Here is a 27,762-nt window from a genome sequence, read left to right on the forward strand (position 1 = left end):
AAAAAAAAAAAAGAAAGAAAGATAGGAAATGAAAAATAAAAGAGAGAATGAGAAAAGTTAGTGAAGAAAAATTCTAATGACGTTGTTCGTTTAAAAATATAATTCGTGCGATCTTATAAAAGCAAGAGAGAGAGAGAGAGAGAGAGAGAGAGAGAGAGAGAGAGAGAGAGAGAGAGAGAGAAAGAAAAAGAAAAAAAAAATCCCACAGAAAATCTTGGGATAATCGCACAACTAACGTAACATAATTAATAATCGAGTCAGCACCGATCCATCGGGTGTCCTTATAAAATTGACTAAGAACGCAACGTTTGCATTAATTTAATATGGGCCTGTATTAAAATAGTAACTATAAATAACGAAGGGCATATGGTAGCATAATGTTAAGAGTGACACTTGTGTAAAACTATATGACGAGAGGCATGTTCTTTTTGTTTGGTAAATTCACTTTTTTACCTTGCCAAAGACTGTCGTGTATCGTAAAGGCATCTATGGTTACTGTAAGATGCTTTGTGTGAACCTGGGAGAAACACTTCCCTCCAGAATTATATCTAAAAGAATAATTATTTTTTTTGTAATGAAAACAAAAAATATTACTCCTTTATAATAAAATTTCTGAATAACAACAGTATTGTATTGTTTTTTTTTCTTTTTTTTTCTTTTTTTTTTTTTTTTTTTTTTTTTGAAAAATAAACAGGATATTTACTTAAAGAACTTATCAAACATTTTATCGAAGACTTGTTTAGGTCCAGTACCATACAACTTCGATACTTCTTCTCGATCTGGACAGTAAGAGTAGAGAGCACGGAACTGACAACCAGCATCTCGGAACAATATGAGGAAATGTTTGCTTTCCGATCTGGCTATTTCATCTAAAACCTTTCTCTTGGCTTCTTTATTTACTGTACCAGGAAACACGCAATATTCAACAGCATTCAACATAATACCACGGTTCGATTTAGTTGTAGGTTGTTTATACAATCTTGGACCTTTAAAATAAGATACACAAATTTTTTTATAATAAAAGTTTGTTAAAAAACAAAAAACAAAAAAAAAATAAATAAAATAAAATAAAATAAAAAAGAAAAATCGACCATCAAAGTATTTTTTTTTTTTTTTTTTTTTTTTTTTTTTTTTTTATTAAATTTACCACTATAATCCATCATCGAACTCGGTGTACTGCTGATATCGCTGCTACCATCGTCAAAGACTCTTCTTTTCGTCATCAGACCAGGTGGTAAGGATCCAGGACCCGATGGTGATGGAAGATGTCTCATACTTCCCATACCAGGACTAGGTGCACGTCTAGGTGGTGTTGCTCGACCCAATCCGCTATCCGTATCTGTGTACCGACACATCATACCGTCTTGATCACTACTCGAACCTGTGAACGCAAGCTCGACGTATGAAGATAGAAATAAATGATAGAAAAATACGGACATACGTAGATTATCCATATTGAAACAGAAAAACAAAGTGAACTGTCACTTATAAATTGTCAGAGAGAGCCTTTATTATTATTATTATTATTATTATTATTTTTATTATTATTATTATTATTAATATATTAATATTATTATTATTATTTCTATTACTATTATTATTATTATTATAATTATTATTATTATTATTATTATTATTATTATTCTTGTTGACCCATCCAAGCGAGAAAGAATACGGAATAAGAACTTGATAAAGTCTTTGAACTGTTAGTTCTTAGTAAATTCAAAAGATATTAGTCACTTGTTAGACTTACGAGAGAGTGATTGATAACCTGCTCACTTCAAAAATATCCATCTTCATAAGCTTGCGTCCAATATATAGAAAAATCGCTTAACATTTATAAAAAAAGCTCTTAAATTATATACTATATGATCTTCACACTTTTTCTTTTCAATAATAAATTGTTAACAAACAAAACTACTGCATTTATTCTAAAGTACTAATTTTATCTGGGGTATATTAATTGATTAACTAGCGAACGTTTTTTTTTTTGTTTTGTTTTTTCTTAACTTTCGAATTCAACCTATAATTTATTGATTTTTAAAATTTTTTATTTAACATTCAAAATTTCACTTATAGCGAAACTTTGATTGCTGATATTCTATTTTTTGTTTGTTTATTTACAACATTAGACAGATAAGGTATGTATACCAAATTCATAAACGCTTCGATTTATAAAGCATAAAAGCAAGGAATGATCGAAATACTAATCTAATAATTATTATTCGAAGCTAAAACATTTCATGAATTTGCTATACTTTTAGTATCATAATAACACCTGGAAATAAAAAAAAAAAACAAATAGGAATGGTATAAACAAATATATATCTGAGAAAATGTGATGGGATAATTGATATGATACAGGACTCAGTATGTGAGTCAAAGTGAGAGGTTTTTTCTTTTTTTAATGGGAACTGGAGCCACCAACAATAATCTGAAAAGACACTGAAGAGAGACATGTACCCATAACCAAATGCTGTACAACAATAAGCCCAAGAAGCCTCAACTGAAAATTATCTACAATAGCAAATGAAATATCTTATGAATGAAATGGTCAAAGTTACACCGATATAAAAAGATCAATAAAATCTTCAATACTGATCGATCAATTTATTATAAACATTGAAAATCATATAGAAGAATTCGTTAAATCACAAAGGAAGGAAAGTAAATGATAATATTGGTGAAACTTTGACGGCACACAAGAAGAAAAAAAAAGAAACATGGCTACTCGCACGCGCGCGGGTGTATATATATGTGTGTGTTTGTGTGTATATGAATATCATTGCCACTTGTGCTCCAATCTGCCACCATGCTACTACATATATACGTGTAATTGCTATTGCCTACATAAAAATTAGAACGGCGTGTAGGACATTTAAGACTTTTGCACATGATAGAGAAAAAAGGGGGGAGGGGAGATTTAACGATATTCCAAGTCACTTGGTGCTTCTTACCACACAAATTCATCAAGGAATTAGATTTTCTTCCCTTAAAGTTTTGGTAAGTCGGGTATTTAGGCCTGCCTCTAACCTGTTGCTGAGGCTCCTGCACATCTGCAATAATGCAACGTTTACCTTGTTACACTTAACGCCATGTACGATCGGGGATTAATAGTAGGGGATGCTTCAATCGTACGTCATTGCATCAGGGGAGATGAGTCTAACTACGAGCCATGTCCGCTGGGAATATCGAAAACTCAAGTAGCCGGTGCAGTATTGGTGCAGAATAATGTTGCGTTCCAACTGAAATATATATAACTACTACGAAAGGCGCTACTTAAAAATAAATTCATACCCCTCAAATAACCTTGTTCAGAGTCATTTGGAGAATAATAATTAAATAAGTCTAATAAAACGTTCAAACATTTGTAAGATTTATACGTAGGCGCCCATACCAGTGATAGATAGATTTACATCCTGCAATGAATCTACTTTCGTCAAGCAAAACGTTTAAGAAAAAACATCATTTAAGCATTCTTTCTATAAACGATATTAAACCCACCTCTTGATGTTTTGTAGGAACCACGTCTTCCAAGTTGTTTAACGCTTCGACAGGGTGATGAACCTCTACCATCATCGGGTGAATCTACGGAAGATACTAAAATAGGGATAGCGCTATTACAATCGAGTTCATTAATGATACAAATTTACGAATATAAACTAATATAACAACTTTAACTACAATATAGATATATTTACCAATATAGATATATTCAAAAAACAATCTCTAAGCATGCACGATAATATATAAAGGGAAAAAAAAAAAAAAAAAAAAAAAAAAAAAAAAAAGTAGAGTGCAGTGACAACAAAAAGAAAAAAAGAAAAACAAAAAAAAAAAAAAAAAGAAAAAAGAAAACAAAAACAAAAAAAAAGAACAAAAACAAATTCAAACAACTCATTAACTACATACAATGTTAGCCCAATAATAATTCATTCAATTAACAATTAAATTAGTCGTTCAATCATTAGTTTGGAGTAATGGTTCATAATTGAATTTAATTCTACGAAGTAGTTCGTCGATGTAAGTCATTTCTCTTAAGTAACTCTCCGTCTTACTCATAGATACCGCATATTGATTAATTATTTCATAAATTCGACTTTAATTTCTAACCATTACGATTTTGATTAAATAATTAATTTAATCGTATCGTATTATTAACATCGATGGAAATAAATATATAATTATCATTAGATAATATAGTATTAAATATTATCTAATACTATCTATTAAGAGACATTGTCAATATGGTTAAAGTAAAAACTATTATATGTATTATATACTACAAGGAATAAGTGTAATATATACATATATACACATCATACACACATATATATATATATATATATATATATATATATATATATGTGTATATAATTATATGTATCCCTGATATTGTTTATGTTGTGAAGTATATCCTTTTGTAGAATATTATTTTATCTGTGTATTTAAAAATCTTTTTGTTTATTATTATTAAAAAGGCATATATATATATATATATATATATATATATATATATATATAAAATCTTATTTATACTCTTAACGTTGTAAATAATAAATCTTGATTAAAACATTGTAATCTTATAATCAACAATTTTCTTTCTTTTCTTGTTTTTTTTTCTTTCTTTTTTTTTTTTTTTTATGAATAAGTCATTAGAAAATATTTATCTTTCAATTGAAAAGTGCCATAGTTATATATATTGAGAGATTTCTTTGGTGCTACTTATTTAGTTAATGGGAGTGGAGTGTGTGTAGTGCATACCCCTGAGGCTGCCGCCCCGATAAAGGGGGCCGGAACGTCGATCATCAAGATGAGCAGCAGTAAGACTGTCCTGCGAGCCTCGGTAGTAGTCTCGCCTCATCGTTGGGGAAGTCAGCGACGCTATAGTAAGTGTGTTAGTGCACAACAATCAGCTAGAATTTTCTTTTGCTACTCTAGTTTCGCTTTGACAGTATATGTATATATGTATATATATGTCATTACAAAAAAAAAAAAAAAAGATCTATACAATTGTGATTAATTATTTTACACGAATATCTAATGAATATCTAATGAATATCTAATGATATTATTACGCTATCAACTGTAGCGTAACGTGGTAGCACATATAAGAAAATTTGTAGCGTCGTGAACACGTGACTGGGTGATATTACTCGTGAGTATAATTATAATCAAAATACCACAAAAAAAAAAAAAAAAAAAAGAAAAAGAAAAAGAAAAAGAAAAAACAAACAAACAAAAATACAAAATTGACCTTGCAAAAAAAAAAAAAAAAAGAATCAAATATATCTCTTATTCGAATCTTCGCCATGCAAAGACTAAATATGCAACATTACAACATTAAGATATTGTTACTATTATTAGATTATTACAATGATATGGGTGAATTACACATGTTGCAACATTGATTATACTATATTATCAGAGATTCGAGTATGTATAAATTCATTAGGATACAAATTGGAAAGATATTCTTTTTATCAACAAATGATTCTATCAACGAATACATTCATTCTGACCATCTATGTATTTTATACATAATCTCATCTCCTCTAAAAAAAAAAAAAGGAAGAAAAAAAAAAAAAAAGAAAAATAGAAGAAAAAAAAAAAAGAACAACGAATGACTTGAAGAAACAATTAAGTAACAATCGTGATGCAGTTGTATAATCAAACCTACCTGTACTCAAATTAGAGGAAGAACCTTTCTTTCCACGACTAGGCGTAAGAGCTCCAGAATCCAATTCCGTACCAGCGTCTACATGAATTGTCTTTGGTCGTGGACGCGTCGTTGCAGTCTTATTACGTAATTTGGTTGGTTTTATTGCATTCAATAATTCCTTGTCAATGACTTTTCCCTAAAGATCGAACAGGTATACGATATATATATATATATATATATATATATATATATATATATATAAAAAAAAGAAAGAAAAAAAAAAACGTCAACAAAGTAATAATCATCATTATCAGCAAAAGTATAATTTTATTGAATGCTTACTTCTCTTTCCGCTTCCTCAATAGCTTTCTTAACTTTATATTGTTCTAAAATATTAGCTCTCCTCTGTCTTTCCTCTTCCTTCTTACGTGCTCTCTCTTCTGCTTTTAATTTCTCTTGTTCTCTACGTGCTTGAGCTTCGGCTTCCTTTCTTTCTTTCATTTCTTCTTGCTGTTGTCTTCTCTGTAGCGACAGTAACATTATACGTTCCTTCTTTCTTTCCATTTCGTCTAATGAATTCTAAAAATATTAGATATGTAACAATAAATTATCATCAATTATACATTTATTTATTTTTTTTTTTTATATCATTTATAAACACAGACTCACTGGATCAGGATTTGTTAATTGTTTTCCAATAACTAAACCAGCACTACTAGATTGACGACCTTCCGTACTACTATCACGTTGCCTTTCTCTTTGACGTTCTCTATATATTTCATTTTGTAATTCTCTATCTCTTATTTCTTGTCTATGAAATTCTCTCTTTTCGGCCTGACGTTGCCTTTCTCTTTCAAAATCTCTCTGTGCTTCCAATAGTTTTTGTCTTTCTGTGACACTAACAGGTGGTGATTCTGTACGTACCCCGAAATCTTCGTGTTCTATATAAGAAGACACGTTTCTTTCCTAGAAAATAATTGTTGTATGTAATAACGGAGACATATATATATATATATATATTTTTTTTTTCAATGCTTGGGACACAAATCAGGTTTTATCAATTTTTTAAAAATATTATTAGAATAATTACCTTCTTAGGAGATGTTCTTTTAACTCTAAGAGTTGGTTTTGGCTTCTTAGGCACATCGTTATCAAATGAAATGTAGAAACCCTTTTCACCGGCATCTGTAGGATCAAGGGGTGTAACTTCTGGGGTTCTCGAAGGAGATGGTGTTGCTTCTCTGAGGGATGGATGAGGTTGAAAAGAATTTCGTGATATCGAAGGCCTGGTTGGAGATGGTATCCTGTATGTTCGACTCCCTGAAGTAATATGCAAACCACGTATACTTTCTACGACCTCATCGTCGTTCCCTAAAAATTATTATCTCAGATTAAAGATGTATTAATACAATCATTTTATTTATTCAATTGATATATAAATATATGTATTAACCAATGAACGATATATTCTGTGGTTTCATATCATCAACAGGTGGAGCTGGAACAGGAGTATGTAAAGTTGCACATTGCCTTTTTTCAGTTGGACTTTCACATGTCATTGGAATATGATGTATAGTCGGCCTTTTAGATTCTGGACTTTCGCTCATTAACTGACTTATTCGATGAATCTATAACCCGTAAAATATATAAATAAATATAATTATTATTCGCTCTAATATTTTCTTTTATATTCCAATCAATAAAATAATCTTACGGCATTACGATGTTGTGGACTAGCAGTCGTTGATGCAGTTTGATTAAAAAGTGATGCAGACGTTGGATAAGTTGAAACAGGCTGATTCATTTGATTATTACAAAGACTATGATCACCATTAAGATACCTTGGCTCTTGAGATGTTTCATGAAATACAAAACCTTTTTGTTGTGATGGATGAGTATTCCAACTTCTTGTATCTTGATATAAACGCATATCTTGTTGATAAGCTATAAATTATTGGAAATATTTCAATAAGGTATTGAATAATAAAATGATAAGTAATATATGGATGACTAAGAGATTTACCAGTGGATTGTGGATTGAATCGTGAATCAATAGATTGTTGATATCCAACATTCATTTCGTTAGCTAAATTTTGACTTGGCGGTGGTTGTCCCCATGTTCTCCTTTGTAATTGTGGTTGATCGTGCAAATAAAACTGTGACTGTTGAGAATCTTGTATTCTCGGATTTAATGTACTCATCGGAGGCATACCATAGGACTAAAAAATGAAAATATTTCAAATTAAGAAGAAGAAAGAAATTTATCCAACAAAAAAAAAAAAAATATCTTACTTGTATATGCTGCTGACTAAGGCTTTGCAATTGTTGCAATTGTTGTTGCATTTGTTGTTGATGCTGTGTCATTAAGTGCTGTTGTTGTATTTGATTTTGTTGATTAGCTAAACGTTGTATATCAGCTTGTATCTCACTGAGGCTGTTATTCATTCTATATTAAAAATATATGTTAATAATAATTACATTTTTATAAACACAATTGTAACATATAGGATTATATATATATATATATAATTCAAATGTGTATATATATATATATCAAATACTAACAGTGATATAGATTGATGATACTGTTCTAAATCCATGTTTTCTATGTCCGGAGTACGTCTTGTTTCAATAAAGGGTGCGTTTCCATCCTGCTCCAACCATTTATGCTCTACATCTCGAACATCTTCGCTGATTTCCTGCATATATCATTATAATTTTATATAATTTCTTCGCGATATCATAGATAATTCTCTGAATAATCTATTATATAAAAGAGTGAATTATTATTATATAATAAATTATATATATATATATATATATATAAAATTACAATGTTTAATGTTGTAAATTCACTATAAAATATAATAAAAAATAACAAACTTGAAATATTACAAATTTACATTGAAGATCATTTATTGTATTGTATTCTTAAAAAAAAAAAAAAAAAAAAAAAAAAAAAAAAAAAAAAAAAAAAAAAAAAAAAAAAAAAAAAAAAAAAAAAAAATAGATGACGATACTCGTAGTTAAAGATCTGCTAAAATATATCACATTTATCAATGTTTCATATTACTGTATAAAACACAACAATAATTATAACACAATTAAATCTAAATATATAAATAAATAAATAAATAAATAATAAAATCAGTGATAAAATTTCTAGATTAAAAAGTGCCATTGTGGCATAAATTATATAAAAGCAAAGGAAAGAAAATACAAAAAAGAATAGGAAAAAAAAAAAAAAAGGAAAAAGAAATCATATACAGAACATTCATATGAACAACATACGCACACAACCCATAAGTTATCCTTTTGTTAATGTTAAAATAAAAATGCAAAAGAGTAAACAGAAAATAATCAATATCAATAAAAATATGCTTGTGAGTAGCATACAACATTTTCTCAAGAGTGTTTAGTACTGCATCATGCACTTCACAATTCATGAAATTTAAAAATGGTATAGGGGAAAAGGAGAATTGTTATAATATTCATAATTAAAATATATTTGTATTGTTTCGTTTTCCTCGAATACTCACTATTATTATCATCTAAAAGCATAAATAATTAATTCGATTGTTATAAAAAACAAAAAAAAAAAAGTGAACGTTCTCTACTAAGAAGTAATATAAAAAGCAATCATACGCCGCTTAAGAAACTTTTGGCTTAATTTTTTATTTTTTGCTCCCTTTTTATTATTTTTAAATGATGACAATGAGAACTGTAATAATGAATTATTTTTTTATTAGATTCATTTACTATACTATGCATAAGAAAAAATAAAAATACAATTGGATTGATATTTTGAAGCCATACAAAAGCACATATTAATTGTTAAAAAAAAAAAAAAAAAAAAAAAGAGAGAAAAAAAATGTATTGCTGCATTACATTTTCCAAGTTCCTGCCTGGAGAGAAATCTTTTATGTAGTATCGTACCTTGAGAGAGAAGGGTCTCTGTGGTTTTTCTTGAGAGGGTTGTTGGGGTACAGGAATGGCCTCAGATACACTTGTTGGGGTCTCCCCCGAAGATGCAGAGGTTACTGGGGTGGGGGGACCAATTTCTTCCGGACTGTCCCCCCCAGATGTTGACGAGGAAGGAGACTTTACCTTACCCTGCAACCAGCCCAACCAGCGTGCCTTGTTAAGTACTCAGAGTCCGCCACCAACCACCGTACACCATGGAAGAGTGTGTCCATAACCAAATTTTACGTTCAAGCATTAAGAGCCAAAGCTTATTTAATAAAAGTTCTTGCAAATCATATATATATATTTTTTTTTTGTTTTCTTTTTTATAGCTAATTTACTACATGTGCACAAACTCTCTAAATTTCCTTTGAAAAATATTTTATACATAGAAAAGGGCAATTAACACAATGCGATGGCTCCAACTAAAGATAAATTTAACACAATATATATATATATATGTATAAAAAAAAAAAAAATTTCATTTGTAAAATTCATAATAATTTTATCACGTTAATAGCATTTGTAATCTGTATCATTGCAATATTTCTAAGCGCAAATGATTTATATTGTGTCAATAAATGTTTTATGTCGATATTTCTATTATAATTGACTAAGTATATAAATAAAATGCTTGACTTCATCTCTCTCAATTATATATACATCAATAATAAATAATTCAAACATGCATACCAGCACCTTAAGGGGGAAAAAAAAAAATAAATAAAATAAAATAAAACAATGCATATCTCACAAGTTCATATTTTTGTTTCAAATGTTTTACGTAGAAATTATTAATTAAAAAAATAATTCATAAAAGCAATAATACTAAAATAACAAAATGAATATAAATTTTAAACCTTGCTATATATATATATTAAAAAGAAAAAAAAAAAAAAAAAAAAGATCAATGTGCATCAATATGCACTTACCACCATGAACAGCTGAAAGATGAGAAAAAGAATAGTATTAAAAATAATATTATTATTAATATCAATAATAATTATTTGACAAAAATGCAGAGAGAAATGGAAAAGAAATAAATCGTATTGCTGAAGCAAATTATATGAATAAAAAATTAGATTGAAAATCTATAAAATATAAAGAGAATGAAATGTAAATGAAATAATTAGTGAAAAAGATGTGCAGCTTTTTTACCTTAACCAAATAGTTATGTATATACTCCAAGCTTATATTTTTTTGTTAATACATTAAAAAAAAAAAAAAAAAGAAAAAAAAAAGAAAAAAAAAATACTTCTAGATTGTACAATATACAATATGATTAAAAAAAAAAAAAAAATAAAAAGAAAAAAAAAATCTACAAACAGCATTAAAACTTAATGAATCATTCCATGTCAATCATTGTATTCTTCACAAACTTTAAAATGATTCTTTGATTCATAATAATTATTAAATATTCATTGTTTGAAAATAGAATGATTGACGAATGATTTGACTATGCTTATAATACTATATAATACATACATATATGTATGCGATAATGTTATAATATGCGATATGCACAACACAAATATAGGATGACAAAGTGACGAAGAAAAAGAAACACTAAAATTTTTCTTAATTATATCTATATGCATTGATCTATACTAAACACCCGTGCCTAAATTTCGAAATGAATCATCGATTCATGTCTACGTATAATGTTCTGTTTTAAATAAATAAATTATATATAGTGTAGAATGTAATATGCAAATTTGTAGGTAACTATGATTACGGAGGTTGAAAGAAATCATTAATAGTCATTGTCTAAAATTGAAACGATCGTGATTAAATTAAAAACATAATGTTATCGATGAATTTAAAAATTAATCAAATATCATTTTAATAATATACCTTTGTAACCGCTTGTAGAAAAGCAGCTTTTCCAACTTTTTGTCGTTGCTTTGACATAACGACTTCCATTCTTCTTTTTTCATTTTCAATATGACGACGTTTTTCTTCTAACTTTAATCTAATATTATTTAACTGCGAGGCCATTACAGTGTTACCACCATTTTCGTCTAATCACAAAAAAAAAGCAAAAAAAAAAAAAAAAAACAGGGGAAAAAAAAATTAATTTTTATACTTACACAAAACAATATACGCTTTATATTACAACAAAATCTTACCGATTGACTGATGTTCTATCTGTTGAGAATGCTGCGTACTTTGTTGTTGCCATGTTGTCGTATTTGGTAATGTCGCAAATGTAGTCTTTTTCTCTGCAATTCCATTTCCATTACTTTGACCATACTTTTTACTGGATACATTAGATTTTGTAGAGTTATCATCTCTTTCTTGATCAGTATAAGTGAGATTGATCCCCTTTTCCATACTCTGTTTACTGAGGTTTGAAAAACTTGATAATTTAGTTGTATTACCATCGTTATTATCATTTTCACTGGAATGTAAAATGCTCTTGAGTGCAACATTATCCAAGCTAGAATTTGATGCTTGTCTTCTCAACCTGGATGGTTCTTCATTGTTATAACCATTATCAGCGAGTATATGTTGAACACCACTTCCATAAACATCCTGAACGCTTGAACGTGCAGGAAGAGTTGGTTCGGCGGTACTTCTTTTACCAGTATACACTCCTACTTCCTTATCCGGATTTCTACCAAAGTTATGTAAATTATCCTGCGTAAAAAATCTTCCATAGTGTAATCCGTATTTTTTTTCTTTCTTTTCTTTTCTTTTCTTTCTTTCTTTTTTCTTTTTTTTTTATTTTTTTTTTTTTTTATTTTTTTTTTTTCTTTTTCTAAAATCCAAAATTACTGGAGCCGAGAAGCTTACCTGAGATCCACCAAAATTTTCAATAGTTAATTGAGAATCATCAGTAACACTATTACGTCTAGATCGACGGCCGGCATAAGAAGTTCTTCTCTGATCTTCCCAATTACTTGGTCGTCCAGCTGCTTCCGCTCTACCAATAGTTTTTTCATCAGCCACAGAGCTCAAAGTAGGAATACCTTTTCCACGATGTACTATGAAACTTTCCTCGCTACCGGCCCTTCTGTAATAATCAATTTATTTATACGAATAAATAAAAGAAATGAATGATCTTCGAGATTTCACAAAAGTTCATCGTTTTTATTGCGCGCGTACCTATCGTCATAAGAATGGCTCTCGGCAGTTTGTTGCAAAGATTGTGACTTCTTTACAGTACTGGATGGCACGCTTTTTGCAACTAGAAAAAAACAATTAAAAAGGACGATTTTATGATACGTGTTATTTATAATAAGAGATAACATACGAAATCCCAAATATATCTAAATACATAAGAAAAATAACAAAAAGGGAAAAAGAAATAAGATGAATATAATAAATCAATTCTGTATATATACGCATATATATATATATATATATATATATATATATATATATATATATATACACATACATATCATATTATTTAAGCTAAAATGTATGAAATTTGGATGGCTAACTTAAAAGAGAATAAACACCACTCAATATTAAATTCTAACGATATTAAAAGGCAAAAGATATAATGGGAGAAGAATCATGATCCCTTAAAGCAGAAAAAATAGAAACCTATGCAAAAGTGAACAATTGAAAAATCATCGTAGAAAATAAAAGCTTATATCATACAATTATAATGTAGATGTTTATATAAAATTATAATGTAATTAATAACTACAATCTAATAACTAGCAAATACTGGATCATTATTCTAATGTATTCACGATTCTGAAAATAAATCAAATTAAAATAAGGAAAAAGGAATGTGAGATGATTAAAAATGATATATATATATATATATACATATACATATATATATATATTGCTTATATATAATATAGGTTGCTTATATATAATATATATATACATATACATATATATAAAATCATAAGTAACACATATACATATACACAATATACATCGCAAAACAAACATACTAACTGAATATGGAGTAGATTATCATTATTATCATTATTATTATCATCATCATTATTATTATTATTATTATTATTATTATTATTATTATTATTATTATTATTATTATTATTAATATTATTATTATTATTATTTTAATGAATCTCCTAAATTTCCTCCACTTCTGGGCGCTATGTTATATATATATAATATAGTAGTAGACGTCTCTCAACCTCATGCAAAATAAATAGAATTCGAAGCGAATGCAAGCAGCAGCCATTGCCGCACATATAGAAATATGTTCATCGCGGGACATATATGTTATTTACATGCAATCATGTTGAAGGGGATTGCTACACTTTATGACAATGATCAGATGTTATGCACATAGTTATGGATTAGTAACAAGCAGTGCGCTCCTAATACCTGTACTTATGTACAGATATAATAAGATACTATAGATATAAATGCTTGAGATATATATACGTTTTTTTTCAATGCAAAACGCATTTGTATGACTGACGAAAATACACTATGGAATTCTATTCACATTAGACGGGAATTTATTCACTCGTATCATCATAGATTTCCCTAATTTGTGTGTGTCAAGACGTTTTTGTAACATCGACGAAAGCGAATATTAATCTGCAAAAGTGCTTCAAACACACAAATATAAATATATACATATATATATATATATATATTAAATATCTATTTTATGTACAATAAAATTCAGTCATAGCAAAAAAGCAATATATTATATAAATATAGATATATATATATATATATTTATTTTGTTGTTGTTGTTGTTGTGTTGTTGTGCTCGACAAAGACAAGCTATATATATATATACCGATCTGATCCACATTGAAAAGTATACGAATGACAAGTGAACGTGAGAAATGTACATTGTATAAATATTAGAACGACGTAAAGGTATTATTATAACGTGGACGTGTGTGATAAAAAGGGAGAAATCCTTCCGATATAATCTTGGATCCCTTAATATTTTCTCATATATATATATGTGAAAACATGTCAGTCTGCGAAACGCGATTCACAAGAGAAGAGACCACCTAGTTGATGATTGGTTTGGTAACGTGTGGGTACCTGTGAAGCCTGGCGCGGATACGGAGAGGTTGCTTCTCAGATCAGGTATCGGAGCTATAGACTGTGGTAGACTTCTTTTATGAGCTACGCCATGACTATTGCGCGGGCACGCTGCACAGATTTGCCCGTCACCCGCACACACACAGTATTGGTTCATTGGCAACCGGAAGTTGACGAAAGAAGAAGGCGAGGAGGATAGCGTTGTTGTCAAGCATCAAGAAGATTATGCCATAGAAATATATGGAAATACGAGTATGTATTACAGTTGTATATTAAGTACTATTGTGAAGGACTTGATTTTTTTTTCCCCTTCTTTTCTTTCTCTCTTTTTTTATTTTTCTTTTTTCATATATATATATATATATATCTTTTTTTTTTCATTTACATTTTCTCTCTCTCTCTCTCTCTCTCTCTCTCTCTCTCTCTCTCCCTCTCTCTCTCTTTCTCTTTTCTGTTTACAAAGTACCAAATTAATTAAATAAATACACATTAGTCATTGCTGAGGATCTGGTTCTCGAGGCTGGGACGAGTGTGTGTATTGACACTGATAAAAAGCGTGATACCAATCCAATTGCAGGCAATTCTTCTCTCTCAAAGTTTTCATATATATATATATATATATATATATATATATATATATATAAGCATGTATTTATGTATGTATGTATGTATGTATGTATATTTATATATACATGTATACGCCCGCACACATATATATATATATATACACATAGATTATGTATTATTATTATTGTTTTATTAATATTAATATTAATATTATTATTATTATTATTATTATTATTATTATTATTATTATTATTATTAGAGATAAAAAAATGACATTTATAGAATGTAAATTGCCTGCAATAGCAATGGAATTCCATGGAAAAGAAAAGTATAATAACACAAATTATAGAACGGGTAAGTCCGATATAATATGTATGCCAGCCTTCACCAAAAAATTTTAACAATTAATTCCACCACCAAGAGATATACACTGGGGCTGATTTAACCCCATAGTGCTGTATCAATATAGGGGTAGGCTGTCAACATGATCGAACGAATCTTTCCAAATAGGAAGTATATCCATAGGGAAATCATGTACGATTATTCATTGAACGTCACGTACCATCCAAGAATTGCATTGCCCTTTCCTCGCCAGGATATCGTACACATTTAGCCGGATGAATTTCCAAAACGTTGTACATGTCCGCCAGAAAGACGACCAAATTCGGCTTCATGGATCTGTCAAATGATATTTAAAAAAAAAAAAAATATATATATATATATATATATATTTGTTTGTTTATTTATAAAACACATTTTAAAAGTAACTTACCCTCTCATATACGTAACATCTTCAGGCTGCATATGGAAAATAGAGTAGGGTAAGCATCTGATACAAAATGTATGCACCAATGAAAGATTGTGCAAGGCATCAGCAACAGAAGGTCTTTTAGACACCCTGATGTCCATCCAATTTAATTCGCCAGGACAATAAAAGGCAACGACGGCTGCGAGTCCAACGCCATCGCAAAGAGATTGGAAATCTTTAGCTGCTGGCAGTTCTGGTAATCTTGTCTTATCACCGGCACCTTCCTCTGTTTGAATTTTTGCGATTAGAGCGTGCGAAGCGTGGGTTATCCAAAGTAAAAGTCCTTTCTCGTGATCATTTGGTACTTCTACATTGGCTTGGGGATCGAATCTACGTATTGCCGAGACAACACGATCACCAGTTACCACTTCTTTCGCGTATAAGGCCATCAAGCCTTCTATCACAGCCATATGCGCAGACTATAATTGTAACAAAAATAAACTATATAGTAATATTATGGAACAATAATAAATAATAATTATTTAATAATTATTCAATAATAATAAATTATATTATTATTATTATTGATAATATCATATTATTTCTTTACCATTTTAATTGGTGAATTTTGAATGAGAATCGTTTCGGTGAGCTGAGTATTGTTAGATTCGGCAACGTTCACGCCCTTTCTTGCCAGTGCTTGCAATATACCGCAATGATTCTGATTGTGATAATTGGGATCAGAATAAATGTTCGCCAAAGCGAGACAATAGAGTTCTGCATTAGAGAGTGCATGGACGATTTGTGGCTTCAAATGTTCTTGATCCTAGAAAAAAAAAAAGTTAAATATTAATACCCAAAAAGAGATAGACAAAGAGATAGATAGAGAAAGAGAGAGAGAGAGAGAGAGAGAGAAAGGGAATAAAATTCAAACGTAAAATAGAAAGAAAAAGAAGATGACGACGGGTTGACTTTGATAATTCTCATTCTAGAAATTCTCATGAACGGAATTGCAAGATGAAGAAAGTGAAAATACAAAATCTGCGCTGAACTATCGATCCGTATACCGCACACGGTCTCCGTGTGACTGAATGAAACACAATACTGCAGGATTCATCGACACGACACGACACGACAAGACACCCTGTACGACCACAGCATAAAAAGGGGAACATCTGAGGAGAATAGACATCGTGACCGAAGAATAAATATTAACTGGAGACCGTAATATCCGGCCTGAAAATAAAAGACACGAAAAAATTCGACGAAGAATTCTTCTTCTACTCATGAAACGGAAATACATTATACTCTTACGAAATATCTCTAGAATATGTTTTTATTCTCTCACAAATGATAATAATAAATTATATTTATCCATTTGAAATTTATATATATATATATATATATATATATATATATCAAATGATTTTATCGAATCACATCTTCATTAGATCGTTTACGATCTATATAGATTCATTCTTGTATCCGATATTGTAAGTAATTATATTATATCTAATAATTATGTGACGAAAATAATTAATATCTCGAGAATATGCGATTACTTTGAAATCTGTGGAACGATTTGTGTAATAAATTGTTATTGTTATTTATCATTGAAATTTATGTAGATCGCACGATCTTATCGAGTCCATACTCAACGACATTTTTATACATTCATAATCTACATAATCCAATATTATACATAATTGAATCAATGCATACGATTTCTCAAGTGTCATATCACATTCTCTATAATCAACACAAAATATTTCCATTAATTAGACAAAGATAAAAAAAGAAAACCAGTTTAAAAAAAAAGAAAGAAAGAAATAAGAAAAATGAAAAAGAAAAAGAGGCAAAAATTCTAGTGCAATCACGAGAATAAATAAAGATAAATAATGCGAATCTTTATCTTCTACTGCCCAGCACCAAGGTAAAAGAAAGAGAGAGAGAGAGAGAGAGAGAGAGAGAGAGAGAGAATGTGCAAGAAATAATTAACGTATTCCCTTTGATCTACGATGAATTTAAAACGAGGAGAATTTACATTCCAATCGATTCGTTTTCTATCTATGTATATAAAATTTCTCTGGTGCAAACTCTGGGGGGGGGGGGGGGGGGTGTACAGAGAAACGATGAACAAAAAGAAAGAAGAAATAGAGAGAGAGAAAGAGAGAGAGAGAGAGAGAGAGAGAGAGAGAGAGAGAGAGAGAGAGAGAGAGAGAGAGAGAGAAGAGAAATAGTCAGAAGACGATCAATTATCGGACGATGCTCGGCTCTCTTTCTCGCAGGTGAATGAGAAAGAGAGAGAGAGAGAGAGAGAGAGAGAGAGAGAGAGAGAAAGGGGGAAAGAAAGATAGCTGCAATGTGATAACGACCTCCTGGAGATCAGCAAGGATCCTCTTACCTCTTAAGAGTCGAACTATAATCATCAACGCATTAGAACTTTACCTCTTGCGAAGCAATTGAAACAATAGAAGGAAGAATGTTACATTGTTTTGAAACTTTTTCTTGATTTATTATAGCACGATAAAAAGAAAAAAAATAAATATATATATATATATATATATATATATATATAAAACTTCGTTTACCAATAAAAAATAAAAGGAAAAAAAAAAGGGGGAGGAAAATAAAACCCACAGGATATATACAGGGTGTCCGTAAATGATCTTAACGATCATATGTATTATAATTATTCTTCATTGGATAGTTTCAATGAAAACACGAATTTATAAATCAATAAATAAATGCATGAGGTTTCTAACGATAAAGAAAAAAAATTATTTTTCTCTTTCTCTCTCTCTCTCTCTCACACACACATACACACACGCACGTTAATTTCACTCGATTGAAATAATTATTAAATTGCTGAAATATAAAGGGATAAATCCATTTATTTATGAATAATCCGTATAATTTGTGTACACCCTATAGACAATAGGAGAATTGAGAATTAATGTTCCATGAAGTTCAGAGAGTCGATTCTTCGTGGGAGAGTTTGAACTTTCATTTGAGAAAGATTCTAAAGAAGTGAAGATATTTTCGAGAAACGAAATACAATCTTCGAGTAATTAGGGAAATAATTAATGGTAAGGAAATGATGAGGTTGATTTCGAAACTTCAATATTTCAGTAATATGGAATGAAAGAGAAAGAGAGAGGGGGGAGGGAAGGAGAGAAAAAGAAAAAGAGAGAGAGAAGAAAGTGTAATAATACATTTCTAAATAAATACTTCTGACCTTAAGACAACGAGACGATGATAAATCCAATAAATACAACATATTAGACGTGTAACACTATGTATGACACGTATATATGAATGAATAATATATGTATATTATATACAAGCCAATGATTATGAAAGTGATCTAAAGTCGAATATTTTTATTTCTTTTTTCTTTTTTTTTCTTTTTTCTATTCTTCTTTTTGTGATATTTTTAATCTTTTTGACACGAATTAATTAAAAATTATTTTTCTATAATAACGACAATTAGAAAATAATTAATTATACTTATTGATTAATTATTTGACGAAAAATAATTCTTTTAGCATAATAAAAAAAAAAACAACTTTTTTAATAATAACACATTTGCATATGATTATTTTTTTTACAATCTGTTTAATGTCTCACAAATGATTTGCAATTAAATCACATTAATAATTATCGGTCGCCTGTACAGGTCGTTCAATGAAAATAAGAAAATAAAAATAAAGAAAAAGAAAAATAGATTTTCTATAATATCCGATAAATTTTGATAAGTTTTAACTTGAAATAATAATAATAAAAATTGTGAGTACAAGTCGACGTTTTACGTTTCACTGTTAACACGATAGAAAAGACAACGGAATATATAAGACGATCGACGAGTAATACGATTGAGACTTAATTGGATCAACGATCAGAAATGGTGGACTCACGCGCACACGCATGTATATATATATATATATATATATATATATATATATATATATATATATATGCGGCCAACGTTTCTACAATTTATTTTCTAAAAGAAAAAAAAAAAGAAAAAAAAAAAAAAAAGATTAAAAGAATCTTATACTCTGAACTATAAGCAAAATAAGATATCTCAAACTGAAAAAATTTTCATTTTAATTTTTAATTTTTCACTTTTTGTTTCTTCTTTAATTTTACTTTTCTTCGATCCAAAGTATTCTTTTCATCCCGAATAACTTGTTAAAATTTGATCTTTTCATTATTAAACAAATAACGTAGAAACGCGCGCGGATATAAACAAAAGAAATTCGATTAATTTAATGTAGTTAAATTTAATCCGATCATTAGATAACTTAAAAAAAGTTTTTATCAAAGGAAAAAAAAAAAAAAATAAACAAAAGGTAGATCGATTTAACACTTTTTAGCTATATGTATAGAGAGAGGGGGGAGGGGGCTGGGTTGAGAGAGAGTTAGTCGATAAAAATAACTTTTTAAAAAAAAAAAAAAAAAAAAAAAAAAAAAAAAAAAAAAAAACGATTACAAAGAGATTTACAAATAAATGATCAACCACTTGGAATAGTTAAAATAAAACAATCTCTAAATCGAAAATAAACTTCTCGAAGTATGTTGTTTAAAGTGAGTAAAAAATAAAAAGGAAGAAAAAAAAAGAGAGAGAGAGAGAAAAAAAAGAAGAGAAGAGAAGAGAAAAGAAAAAAAAAAGAAAAGAATAAAGATATCGTTTACCTCGTGATCACGATAATACGGCTCGCGAAGGTTGTCTGGTACTCGATTGTTGTATGCCTTCGATAGGAGCCATTTCACGGAGGCACGTTGTTTAGCCTGAAATATATATACATACACACACATATAGATATATATAGATATATATATATATACACATATAAAAAGAAATATTGTTAATTAAAACATGTATGTATGTGTATATGTATGTTCATATACTATCATATAGAATATAAATAGTATTATATATAGAACATATAAGTAATAACTAAAAGAATATCATAGTATTTTATCGTCACATACATACATACATACATATATACAAATTGATAAATAATAGTAACTTTGTTATCAAGAACCACTTTTGTTATCTCTTCATTACACCCTATCACATATCCCCTTCGTGTCTTTTAACGCATATATTATAAGAGAAAGAGATAAGAAGCTCTCTCTATCGTGCCACTTGAGACAGACTTTTTCGTACCTCCCCTTACTCCTCCCACTATGGACCAAAAGGATGCTGCGAGAACTTATCGAAAGAGAAAGGGACTAACTACAGGACGGATCAAAAGTTCCTAAACGATATTAAATATCAATTATTTTATTCTTCTTTTTTTTCTCTTTCTTTCTGTTTTTTTTTTTTTTTTTTTTTACGATTTTGATTAACCTCTTGTAATTTTACAATTGGGCGGGAAGAGGGGGGCGGGGGAAGAAAAAATAAAGAAGAAATTAGTATTTAAAAATGTTTCGAAAATGAAAATGAAAAAAAAAAATATATATATATATATATAGAGCAATTGATTATTAAAATGTAATTAAGAACTTTTGATCCTGTATTGTAATTTCGTGTGTCCTTACAATATATATATATATATATATATATATATATATATATAGATTTTTGTTAACAGGTAAGTATTTCGTTAATAAAATTGCAATTTGACGTTTTCAAATTGATTAGAAATAAATTCTAATCCGGAGATAATTAATTTTTCTTTTTCTTTTTTTTTTTTTTTTTTTTAATCATTACTTTCGACGAATTTTTTATGGTTTATAGAAAAGTTTTCATTATTGGTGGATATAGTTTACCGTGAAGAATGGTAGAAAAGAGACTCTGGGGATCTCTAACGTTTTAAAAGAGGTCAGCGAAGTCCCAACAATCATTGTTATCGAGCAACGCTTGTTCGCTAGCCATTAAACGTCGTCATCCTTCAAAATATATATGTGGCCCTAAATAAAGGGAAAATCTTCCTATTTCTACGGTAATACTTCCACCCACCATTTACCAACTTTCTTTTGAGAATGAAGAACTTCTTTCATTCTATCGCGTCGCTTACATTCCAGACACGTGAGCAATACTTTTAATTGAATTCGTGAGAAACATGTATCCTTCCTTTGATTAAAAGTTTCAATATATTCATACTTCGTAATAGTATTTCTTTTTATATAATTTATGTAGAATATGTTATATTGTAATATGTAATTAAATTTATACGTAACTATCATATGTAACAATAACAGATATTATTATTATTTTTTTTTATGTAATAATTATATACCTAATAATTTATATCTATATTAAATTATATATATATATATTATGTTATTAATTTATATATATGTTACATTATATATATATATATCATATTTAATAATTTTGTATGTAATAATTCCTAAGTAAAAAAATAAAAATTGTTAAGGAACAATTTATATTTTTATTTGGAGCATTTGATTCAGGAAAGAGAATGAAGAAAAAGGAAAAAAAAAAAGAGAGAAAAAAAAGAAATTCATCTTCCCTTTTCTCGTTCGTAATACAAAGCCATTCGGATTTCGAGGAAACTCGAGATCCGAGGATATATACAATAAAACGCGATTTACAGTCTCCCCAGAGAATAGAAGATTGCAACGGAAAGGAGATGTTCCTTCTCGCCTTTCTTCGAAGACAGAGTCTGAGATATTCTCAATGGCCCCCTTTATCGACTCCTTGGGATAAAGAAAGAAATCTACTGAGATTCTTCGAAAAATCTCGAGATATACAGAGTACGACTCGTTAAAAATATCTAATTTTATAGAATGCAAAAAATATTAAATACAGGGCGGTGATAAAAGTTACTAGGTGATTTGGAAAAAAAAGAAAAAAAAAAAAAGAAGAAAGAAAAATAAAATCGATCCCTTTTTTTTCGACATCTTTTAAGGACTAATGTTTTTCTCCCCTTCCTTTTCAAATTATAAAACTACAAATCTATAAACTTTTCTTTTTTACGATCTGAAAAACAATTATTGCTTCGAATTTATTTATCTTCTTTTTTTTTCTTTTTTAATATCGACTAAAGAGTGACGCGCCCATTTATACGGATAAAAAAAAAAAATAAAAGAAATATACATAACATACATAGAGATACGATGTTACATATCCTTTTAAAGTAATTAGGCTCGTTTAGATATTACGGTTTTAATATAAAAACACGTGGAAAAATCTATGTCGTACATGCTTTAAGAAAATTGTCCCGCATGATGTTAGGAAGAAGCGCGTTTAAGCGTCGCACGCGGAATGCAACGCACGTGCGCACGTCCAAGCCGCAAGCAGCGGTGCTTTTATATACGCGTGGCTTCTTGTCTATAAAAAGATGCCAGGTCATAGCTTAAACAGAGTCTATGTATGTATGTATGTGTGTATGTATGTATATATGTATGTATGTATGTATGTACGTGTACGTAAGAAGACATGGAATACATATTGCATTACGAGTACATAAAATGGATTCGCTCGATCGAGCAGAGAGGTTTCGAGCTGCTAATCTTTGATAATCATTCACTAGTGAATTGTCCTATTCAAAATGTTCACCGACGATTTTAATCTTTCTCAAGGAAGAAAATCGTAAATAAAAGAGAAAATAGATATTTTACAATGAAATAAATTTGCAATGAAAAATAGTTCGATAAATTGTCCATGACGGAGAAAAAAGAAAGAAAGAAAGAAAGAAAAAAAAGCGTCCACAAACAAAAAGAAAATCAAATTAGCTTGCATTTAAGGTGACAACGATAAAATATTCGATAGAAGGTAAGAGAAAGAAAAATAAAAAAAAAAAAAATAAAAAAAATAAAAAAAAGGAAGAAAAAGGATGAAAGAAAGAAAGAAAGAGAAACGAAAAAAAAAAAATTGTAAGAAAAACTATGTTAATGTATATCAATAAAATGATTTAACGATCCATGAAAGTAATGTGAGGATATTTAAAATGGGAAGTAGAGATGATTTTTTCCATAGATAACACCATACGCCCTCCTTCTTTGCGTCCTTTCGCTTTAATTAATGGACAGTCTCGCGTCTCTTAGGGTAGACACAATGCAAACTCTCGTAATAATCAACGGCGTAACGGTAGAAGTTCTTAATATGGATTCCGGCCATGGACACTGCCCACATAACGTGGCATAGTTCAGAAAAATACCCGTTCGTGTCGGAGAAAGAGAAAGAGAGAGATCGCGGTGATAAATATTACGTAGGGACACCCGGTATGTAGAACGAAGAAAGGAAACACAAAGTGCATCGAAATGTACCAGAGAGAGAAAGAGAGAGATAGAGAGAGATAGAGAGATCGAGAAAGAGGTTTCATCTCTTTCAATGTTCTCTAAACTTTTTTTACTCATTTTTTTTTTCCTAAAGATAAAAATACGAAGTAATTTTATATATATATATATATATATATTTTAGAAATGAAAAAAAAAATTTATGAAATAATTTAGATACATACGTAAGTATTATATTTCATATACGAAAGAATAGAAAGAGAACTATGATGATAATGAACTTTCTAGATTTATTTCCTAATATGTGTGTGTGTGCGTGTGTGTGTAAAATAAAATAAAATAAAATGAAATAAAATTGTATCGATAATTTTATCATTCGATAGAATTCAAAGTTCTAATTTTGAGATGAAATCAATCGTTGTTGATTAAGAAGATCAAAAATACAAAAGAAAAAGAAACAAAAAAAAAAAGATAAGAAAAAAGAAAAAAAAAACAAAAAACAAAAAATGAAACCTTGAAATCTAATGATAAATAAATATGTCAAACTCAGAAATTTTCCAGACACGACATGTACACATATGTATGCACTTTCTAGGTAAAACGCTAAGTGACTCGACTTCCAAGCAAACTTCTCTCTCTCTCTCTCTCTCTCTCTCTCTCTCTCTCTCTCTCTCTCTGTCTCTATCTCTGTCTGTCGAGTAGGTTGGTAGATTGCATCGTACAGAGTATGATAGAAAATAAGGTGGGACCTAACAGCAACAGCAACAGCAACAGCAGCAAAAGCAACGCATCGATGGACTGACTCTTCTCGTAAGAACCATTACGAGAGACCCGCGAGGACGGGATCTCTCTCGTTTCCTTTTTTGGTGCATCCTCGAGAACACCGTTCTCGCCTTTTATCTGTCGACGCGTGCGCTCGAGAGAACTCGGAAGTTGCGAGGACACTCATTTTTTACTTTCTTAAAAAAAAAAAAAAAAAAAAAAAAGAAAAAGAAAAAGAAAAAGAAAAAAAAATACGAAGAAGAAGAAGAAGAAAAAAAGAAGAGAAAAAAGAAATGAGAAAATTCAACGAAGAGAGAAAAGAAATTGAATGAATAAATAAAAAATAATATATCAAATATCATCTCGTTGCGCGTTCGAAATAATTAAAAAAAAAAAAGGAAGAAGAAAAAAAATTGTATACGGAAGTTAGAATAAATCTATTATCGACTAAAAAAGGAAAATAAATAAATCAATAAATAAATACATAATGATCATCAATAAATCAAATAATAAATACATAAATAATCCATTATATAATCGTACGAATTTTAAAAATATCTTTCATCCCTTATCTCTATTTCTCTCTCTCTCTCTCTCTCTCTCTCTCTCTTTCTCTTCTACTTCTTAGTAGAAGATAGCGTTTCAAAATAAATGGTTTCAACACGTACATTTCTCTCTCTCTCTCTCTCTCTCTCTCTTTTTTTTTTACACATATATACATATATACACAGAGAGAAAGAGAGAGAGAGAGAGAGAGAGAGATACTATGGCACGATAGGAAGAAAAATAAAACGCTTGTATGCACTTGGTCCGCGAGGAAGGCCGAAGATCAAAGCAAAAAGGAAAGGAGGCATGCATGGTACGTCTCGAAGGTTCACCGATTTACGAGGAGTGTGAAGAACAAGAGAAAGAATAAAAGAGAAGAATAAAGAGAAAGGGGAGTGAACGAGTTGAAATCGAAGAAAGAGAGAGAGAGAAATAGAGAAACATTATCTCTCCTTTCTCTCTTTATCTCTGCTCGCTTTTGTACGGCTTTTCGCAGAGTTTCCTATGCCAAGTCAAACAAAACTGAAGATGACTTCCCGTCGTCGACGAAACGGATTTCCTTCTCTTCCTAAATATATATATATATATATACACACACATATGGAAGAACAAGAATTATCAAGTTTCAATACTACGAATAAATAAAATAAATCAATTTTGATAAATAATTTACAATATTATTTTCACTTTTAATCTTCTATCTCTTTTTATCATTCATTACTTTTTTAATGATCAATAAAAAAAAAAGAAGAAAAATAAAATAAATCAAATAAAAAATAATAATTGAAAACGAAAGACAAACCGCAATTGAATTTATATATATATATATAAATATATATAGAAATATATATATTATATATATTTATATATATATATATATAAATTTATATATATATATATATATATATATATATATATATATATATATAGGAATGAAAAATCAAACTGATTTATTTAATGATTACAAAAAATATTTTTCATTTCTAATGTTCCATTTTTTTCTCTCTCCCATCTTTTCTCCACTTTCCCACCCCTCCTCTTTCTCTCTTTCTCGTTAATCGTTATGTCGAATCAAAAATAGATAAATATATATCTTTATTATGCGAAATGATTGGACAAAAGAGCGAGGCCAGATTGAATTCCAGATAATTTTCACCTACATAAAGTGGCAATGGCCCTGACCATAGTGTCGTATCAAGGATCCGTACTAGATAGCGTCTCTAATAAATGCGTATTAGACGCATACGCAATGCGACATACCGAAGGAATAACATATTTATGTATTATATATACATATTTGCTAATTTTATAGGTGCAATAATTGATAAGGAAGGAAAAAAAAAAAAAGAAAAAAGAAAAAAAAATCTAATTAACGTGAAACACATTACAATTTCCATAACCCGTTCGCATACTTGGTATATATCTCAAAAAACTTTTCTTTTCTTTATCTCTCTCTATCTCTCTCTCTTATTTTTCTATATTTTTGATAAAATAATGATTAGATTTTTCTTTTTTTATTTTTTATTTTATTTTATTTTATTTTATTTTTTTTTTTTTACTGGAAACGTGGAATAAAGGTTATTAAAATATCTAATTTCCTAGTTTAGAGAGTCAACGTTACTGGATAGTCCTCGTTACTTGGAGCTTTCGAGCCCGAAGGCGATCGAATAACGACGAGTTAGAGTTAGAGTTAGGGAGAGGGAGAGAGAGAGAGAGAGAAAGAGAGATTTACTTAGCCTGGATAGCACGAGAAAGGAGGATAATAAATATCCTCGAAGAATTTCATTTCGCCGAGGTTTCTCATATTTTTCATCCTTTCCCATTAATTTCGTTCTGGAGAGTATACAAAAAATAAAAAAATATATGTAATAAAAGAATATATATATATATATATTCCTCGATTCGAATATACGCGAGATAGTAATGGCAAAGACACACGAATGTAATCGTTGGCGTCGTTCGGTGGTTTTGCAAAGCTTCCATCGTTGTTGCGTGGGCAAATTCAGCGTTGACGACGAGGTAAATAAATGTGTAGGTCGAAAGTCGAAATCTTGACAACGACGACGACAACGACAACGACAACGACAACGACAACGACAACGACAACGACAACGACAACGACAACGACAACGACAACGACGACAATAACGACGACGACGACGATGACGCTGGCGACAACACCAACGCTGGATGATTTTCTACGGTTTCCACCGAACGAGAGAGAGAGAGAGAGAGAGAGAGAGAGAAAAAAATAAATATAAAAAAATCCGTGTAAAAACTTATGAGG

The 27,762-nt window shown here is 29.5% G+C and overlaps 1 protein-coding gene across 19 annotated transcripts in view; it reads right to left on the reverse strand.

Moving 5' to 3' along the window:
• Positions 1-307: 307 nt before the first annotated feature.
• The window catches only part of LOC124428728 (patronin), a 46,588-nt gene continuing 19,133 nt past the window's right edge, over positions 308-27,762 (reverse strand). For 7 of the 19 annotated variants that reach the window (XM_046973125.1, XM_046973126.1, XM_046973124.1 and 4 more), the window contains 25 exons: positions 20,646-20,741; positions 16,558-16,773; positions 15,972-16,426; positions 15,762-15,877; positions 14,633-14,743; positions 12,734-12,815; positions 12,422-12,641; positions 11,755-12,265; positions 11,480-11,646; positions 9,599-9,775; positions 8,228-8,361; positions 7,955-8,108; positions 7,686-7,881; positions 7,377-7,606; positions 7,116-7,290; positions 6,753-7,033; positions 6,332-6,628; positions 6,005-6,241; positions 5,681-5,858; positions 4,765-4,884; positions 3,505-3,600; positions 2,958-3,056; positions 1,148-1,381; positions 704-986; positions 308-548 (listed from right to left, as the gene is read on the reverse strand). In XM_046973125.1, the coding sequence (XP_046829081.1) occupies positions 404-548; positions 704-986; positions 1,148-1,381; positions 2,958-3,056; positions 3,505-3,600; positions 4,765-4,884; positions 5,681-5,858; positions 6,005-6,241; positions 6,332-6,628; positions 6,753-7,033; positions 7,116-7,290; positions 7,377-7,606; positions 7,686-7,881; positions 7,955-8,108; positions 8,228-8,361; positions 9,599-9,775; positions 11,480-11,646; positions 11,755-12,265; positions 12,422-12,641; positions 12,734-12,815; positions 14,633-14,743; positions 15,762-15,877; positions 15,972-16,426; positions 16,558-16,773; positions 20,646-20,741 (5,010 nt within the window). In that variant the 3' untranslated portion in view covers positions 308-403. The other 12 variants (XM_046973128.1, XM_046973137.1, XM_046973133.1 and 9 more) reach the window with 12 other exon arrangements.

The sequence above is a fragment of the Vespa crabro genome, chromosome 13 (genome assembly GCF_910589235.1).
Source record: "Vespa crabro chromosome 13, iyVesCrab1.2, whole genome shotgun sequence".
In the NCBI taxonomy this organism is placed as follows: Eukaryota; Metazoa; Arthropoda; class Insecta; order Hymenoptera; family Vespidae; genus Vespa; species Vespa crabro.